We start from the raw sequence: 6,688 nt of genomic DNA on the forward strand, positions 1-6,688 counted from the left end.
AGCATTTCAAGGAGTACGTCTTATAGTCCACAACAGAGGCTTGTCAGCCACTTTGACCATTTGACAAGCATGCTCTAAAATTTTTAGTTAATTATTGTTAGGCCCCCTTTAATATCACTCAATCGTGCGTAGACCCTCTGCAGTATTATTGCATATATGCCCCATGTACTATTGCCCGTTTGCAGATAGAACCCTCAGTAAAAACTTTTTTTGACTCTTTAACCTCATGGGGTTTTTTTTTTTCAAAAAAACAATTTTCTCTCTCTTTGAGAATAAATTAAAGAGCCAAAAAATTTTACATACAATCTATCTAAAGTAATAGAATTATTGCGGGTCTGTTAGCAATTGAGCGATAATAAGGGCTCAATTCTCAATTAACCCTAAAAAAGTTTATCTTTTATTTTTAATTATTATCTGAGGGGAAATATAGAAGGCAAGAAGCACAACTGAAAATGACCATCTCATGTACTAGATGGTGAACCAACAATATATTGGGTTATTGGATCGGATCTAAGTTATTTTAAATATATCCACCTTATACGAAGGAAAACAATGAAAATCGATAGGATGAGGAAAGAAAATAAACTTACTATTGGCTGGATGTAATGTGTTTGTGAATTTTGGTGCACCTTCTAGTTATGTGACATTTTATCTTTTGCAATATTGTAGTTCTCACAGAGTCAAATAATAGGCCACCAGTTTGTGGATGCAATCTTACTGTGGCCTCTTTCTCTTGAGCAAGTCATGAGAAGAGCCTCTAAAAAGAGTAGAATTTTGAAGAAGGATCAGATGAAACTTGCACTAAAAAGAATATGACAAAGTGAAAGAATAAAAGAGAGACTTAATATATGTCCCAAAGATACTTATAATAAAGTCAATTGGAAGCATTAATAAGTTTGTTACTTGAGGCTGGTTCACATGGATCCATAAGCAAAGCAGCTTTGGTTCTCTTATTTAGTTATCTTTTCCCTCCCTTTTCTTTGGCAGTTATAAATAGAGCAAAGCTGATCTCAGTACAACGCAAAGCTATGTTGACTTTCATACATTACAGAAACAAATAAAGAAAACTTTGTTGGAAGCAGGACTCCAAAGTCAAATGAAATCCAATAGTATCCTGAAGATCAAACTTTAAGATACTATTACCACCAACATGCATAAAATGAGACCAAAATGAAAGAAGCATCTGAATACACAGCTTCCTAGCCCCAATATACAATCTTACCTTATGTTCAACGTTTCCCATCTCATAACTGAAACAACCCAATATAAAGTTTGCTACTGCACTAGCGATTTGCAAAAAAAAAATTGCAGCTCCTATTTACAACTGCAATTATCAAACAGAACAATTCGATCGCAAGTTGCAATTGGGGTTTTCGTGAAAAAAGTGTTACTTTTCCAACTCCTATCATTAAAAAAAATTACACTGGCAACGAAATAAACAGATACAAATTGCAATTACCTTTACGAATTGCTAGTCATAGTACCATTTACACCAGAAATCACATTCAGAATGGAGAATGACTAATTTTAAACCGCCAAGCAGTAATAGTTGTACTAGTAGAAGTCTACAGAGAGTGATTAAAATTATCATTCGACAATCCAATCACAAAAAAAAATCAGCGAAATCACGGAGTTCCACTAATTTAGACGATCACAGATTGTAACACAAGCCACTACTGCCAAGAGAGAGCATGGAAATTTGCATCAGAATTCTCAGAAGTAAACATAGCTCCAACATGCTCATTTCCCATCTCAGAGTATAAAAACTCAGTAGGAGAAACATTATTAGAAGAGCTGGAACCAAAAGCCCAGCCATTGACAGGAGCCAGAGGCTGATGGCTAGGATTATTATTAATATACGAAGAGCGAGCTTCTGGAGTTGACAGAAGAGAGAGAGCACCATCAGAATCCAACATTCTGATTGTCTTATTAAGCAGAGGCTGATGATGTTCTTGGGCATTGTCTTGCAAGAAAGGAAATTTCTTCCGGTCTTTATAGATGCCATTTGATGAGATAGGGAAGTGCGAGTAGTTTTGGTGATTCTGCGGAACTTCCTCAGCTTTGATGATTGGAGCCCAGTTGGATTTGTATGAAGTGAACCCTTTTCAGATAAAGTGTATATACAAAGTAAGAAAAATATGAAGTTATTCAAAATTTGAAATTAATGAGGTTACGCTTCTGGGAGGGAGGGAAAGGGTCAAAAAACTGTAAGGATCGAGTTCAGAAAGAAAAAATTCACAATTTACCATCATAGTCAGTTTGCCACTTCTCTTATGATAGAATGTATTGTCATTAGTTTCACACATGATAAGATTTTGTGGGGAAAAAAGATCCCTTTTTGTAAGGAGAGGTCTTGTTACATATCTGAGAAATTCCAGCAGAATATGGCGATTGGCATTGTTGTAATTAAAAATGTTACATGAACACAGTTGAATTCATTTTCTTCTGAAAAGCAACATTTGTGAATCCTTTTGCCTTGAGACTACAAAAGGAGAGTTGATACCATGGGCTCTCAAACAAAACACTAGGAATTCAACTGTTCAACTTCTAGAGTTAGTTTATAATCCAGAAGATGATACTGATTGTATCCAATTAATGCATTACATTTACCGCAATAAAATTTTTATGCTATAAATTGATTTTGGAGCAGCATATTTTACAGTCAGACTTTCTATCAGGTCCTGATCTAGCTTTATCCATCAGTGTTAGCATTGACAATATTCTAGTTATTTAGTAGTAGATATTATTTAATTGACCGAGAGGCAACATGAGAAGTTGAAAATACCAGTAAGAGTGATAAAACAAAACAAAACAAAAAAGGAATGTTGAGCACAAGGTGAAGAAAACCTTGGAGATTTGTCAAGAAGCTCTCGCGATTTAGGGAGCAAAGCTGAGGCTTCCTTCGACGCCTGTTATGCCCCTCTAGTCGTTTCCTACAGCTTCGTTTAACCTCATCAAATTCCAACAGTAAGTGAAATCTGTTCAAACAAATATTTAGACATAAGGTACGAACTTTAAATTGGAAGTGGATTAGCAAAGTGAACACATCATGTAGTTAGTATGAACATAAGAATATTGAGAATCTCATTAGTTTTCATAAAACAGTAATCGTTTTTTTGAAGTAAGGTTCCTGTTACAAAATCAGCTAATATCCTTTCAATTGTATACTTCTAGAGCTTGAACCACTACTAGCCAACACCTCCAATGCCCCTAATGATTTCTTTGAGAGTGCATATACACCCTTATTGAGGAAAAAGCAGTGTCATTGATTGATAAGGAACTTATTTGATCGGAAAACAAGGAGACGACAAAAAATGAGAAGATGTGGAGAAAAGAAAAACAAAGAGAGATGATTTTATGTCATTGTCAACTGAAATAACACTGATAGAGGCAATTCAATTTGAAGACAACTCAATATATGGGTTAGGAAGATATAAACCATCTATTGGTTATCTGCGACTGCTAAAATTCTGGGCTCTTTATATATTCTGTCTTTGCAGAAAATAAAGATTCTTTGTGTAAACCCAAAATAATAATAATAATAATAATAATAATAATAATAATATCAGTATCAGGATGAGTATCTTTACGATCTGGATTGCATGGACTCCTCAAACTTTAGGCTAGTTACAGGATTGAACATTTGCAGCATTGCACAGGGTTTTGAAGAATAGATGTTAACTAGTATGAACACCGTGCAAAGCACGGCATATTTTTCCCGCTATAGTAATTTCGGTTTTTAACTGATACAGATTTTTTTTTTTTTGAATTACTAAAGTATCCCGGCTCTGGTACAGTATTCTCGTGTGCTACAGCAACATTTTCAAAAATTCAGCTCTATATTAGCTACAGTAATTGTTACTGAGCGTTTACTATAGCATGAATAGTGAATCTTTGGTTCTCCTATTTGTATAGAGGAATAGATCTGGAACTAATGAATTTTTCCTAAGATATTTTTAATCTTCCTCTTCCAAAGTTAGACTATGAACTTTTCTTCAAGCATTCATGTGTACCACTTTGGTCCTCACCATTCACAAGTTCAACTATGCCACACATGCTTTGTCTATGATGGACTTCTCCCAGGATTGAGCTTTCCATATTCCACAAGATTCAGATGAACGGAAGAATAGATGCCATTAACTCGTGAGTTTGGACTAGATAACTTTTCCTGAGAGATTGTAATCTACTTGACCCAAAACTGAAACTATTGTGTTTATTTTTTTGATGAGCCCAACTATGTTAGTCAGGTAAATATACTGTTTCACCTGTTTTCATTAATGAATCCTATTAATGTAAATAAAAGTAATAAACTTTTAACATATAAATTTTCAGATATCGAACTTATCAAGACACTGAAATGACTTTATGCTTCTCTGGGTAAACAAAATCACACTTAAGACTCCAGTATAGCCAGATAGGTCAATGATCCAATATTTATACTGAAGAATTAATCAGGAATTATGTTCAGCATGTTCAGGTGGAGCTTATCTTATTCATAATAATTCTATCTATGTCTTTTCACAAGCATGCAAGATGATTATCTCTGTAGAAGAGTTTCAGAATAGGTTAGTTGATTTCTTGTGGATATTCTTGATAACTTGGCAAATTTCCACACTTCCTGGCCACTGCCGCAGGCAAAACAACTAAGCATTGTAGATAGCCATGAGTCAAAAGGGAGCAGTACATTTTATCAATATATTTTATGTGACTACATCTTCCTCCCTACTGATATGTATCAGACTTTATTCAACTGGTTCAACGTTACACCATATAGGAGGATATTTTTACTGTTTGGAATAGATAAAACTTCCATTTAACAAGGTATTTTTACTATATAGACATATAAATATGAATATACTGCGGAAGCATTTCGGAAATCAAGATCACAAAGCAAGAACGCCAAAACACAAAAAGAATCAACGAGAGCAAAAACACAGTACAGAGAAATCCTACGTCCACAGGCAGAAGATAAATATTCACCAATTAGATTAAAGACTACACAGAAGAAATTCTCAAATCTCAAGAAACCCTCTCTACAGATGATAGAAATCAACCTCTCAAGATCTATTTTTCTATCTCAGATCTATGTTTCTACTCTCTGTAGTTTCATCTCGATCAAGACAGCTGGAAACCCCTCTATTTATGGCCTAGTTTTCTAATACCGATCCCCACAAAAACCCTAACCAAGTTCAGAACTTCCCGTATGGAAAGGAGTCCAAAACAGAGTTTTTTACGGAAAAAAAATCTCCAGCGGATCAATAGACATTTATGTGCCCCGTCTACACACAATGCTCTGAAGACCCGAGCAAAATAGACACCAAATAGCACCACCTAGGAAGTTGTTTTTTCAGCTCCAAAGATAATAGACGTATACCTATAGGCATCTACCTATAGACATCTATCACTGATACTTGAACTGTTTTGACTTCTTCTTTGTTCTTTATTAGGGGGAAAAACCTAATGGAGGAGGATTCAAGACAATTCTCAACAAATACACAAGGAGTTCAAAAAAAGGTGGATATCATGAGAAAAAGCATGTTTGACCAATCCCAATGAAGAGAAACCTAAATAACTAACTAAAGGCATAAAAAATGTTGAAGATATGGCTCGCGTGTATCTGTGACAACAGAGCATAAGCGTTCGAATTGGTAGACTTGTCAAGTAGTCTGAGTCAAGATAGTGATGCACGTTGTTGGAGGCACTCAACCAATAAACAAGGTTCACAGGGAGGGTAACTGGTCCCTACAAGCAATCAATCAATTTTTAGGTCCAAAATCAAGATTATGGCATGGTCAGTTACATAAGTTTCATGGTTTGGATGACCTCTACGGGCACAACCAAAATATATCTCCATTAAAGGGTTTAATTAGAATTTAAAACATGTACATGTAAAGGGTTGAGGGTTTTTCACCATAAGATGCCCTTATTGGGTTGTACAAAAGCCGACGGCTGTATGTACTTATGGAGGAGGATTCAAGACAATTCTCAACAAATACACAAGGAGTTCAAAGAAAGGTGGATACCATGAGAAAAGCATGTTTGACCAATCCCAATGAAGAGAAACCGCCCTTATTGGGGTTGTACAAAAGACGGAAGGCTGTATGTACTTACGAACACAACAACACATGTCTTGCTTCCTAATAACCCTAGATTATTATTCTTATTTACCTATACTTCTAATCATTGTTCTTTTTTTTTCTTGCAAATAATTTTATTGTCATAAACAAGGATCCTACAATGATTTTTTTTCCTAAGGATACCTAAGCATAAGAAATTAATGGCAAAGATTACAGGAATTTCAACCAATCAAATTCAAGATCATGAGTTGATGACTACCTTTTTGGCAAAGAAGATTGGAACATTCACAAGGTGTCACAAGGAAGAAATACAAAACTAGCAAGTAAGTGACAAAGATTGAGATGAGACGAATGGCATAAAAAGTCATGTACATAACTTCTGATTCTGAATGTGTTGAGAGTTATATTGTATTTGTAATGTGTTTAGTCTCACATTGCTTGTGGATTAATCCATTTGCTTCTCCCATATTATAAAATAAGTTCAAGAGGAGAGGGCTGATTATCCTCTTTGATTACCTAGTTAACATAGTAATAGTCAACCCTCTCCTCTTCAAAATAACCCTAACCCTAGCCCCTCCCGCCCGCCCAAACCCTAGCCCTACCCTACTGTC

At 35.3% G+C, this 6,688-nt stretch overlaps 1 protein-coding gene across 1 annotated transcript in view; it reads right to left on the reverse strand.

Annotated features, from left to right (window-relative positions):
• LOC109837302 (teosinte glume architecture 1-like) overlaps window positions 1,432-6,688 on the reverse strand; it is a 14,722-nt gene continuing 9,465 nt past the window's right edge. The window contains exons 4-5 of the mRNA XM_020405489.1: window positions 2,848-2,978; window positions 1,432-2,101 (exon numbers count right to left, since the gene is read on the reverse strand). Coding sequence (XP_020261078.1) covers window positions 1,674-2,101; window positions 2,848-2,978 — 559 coding nt within the window. The 3' untranslated portion in view covers window positions 1,432-1,673. The remainder of the gene's footprint in view (window positions 2,102-2,847; window positions 2,979-6,688) is intronic.

The sequence above is a fragment of the Asparagus officinalis genome, chromosome 4 (genome assembly GCF_001876935.1).
Source record: "Asparagus officinalis chromosome 4, Aspof.V1, whole genome shotgun sequence".
NCBI lineage: Eukaryota > Viridiplantae > Streptophyta > Magnoliopsida > Asparagales > Asparagaceae > Asparagus > Asparagus officinalis.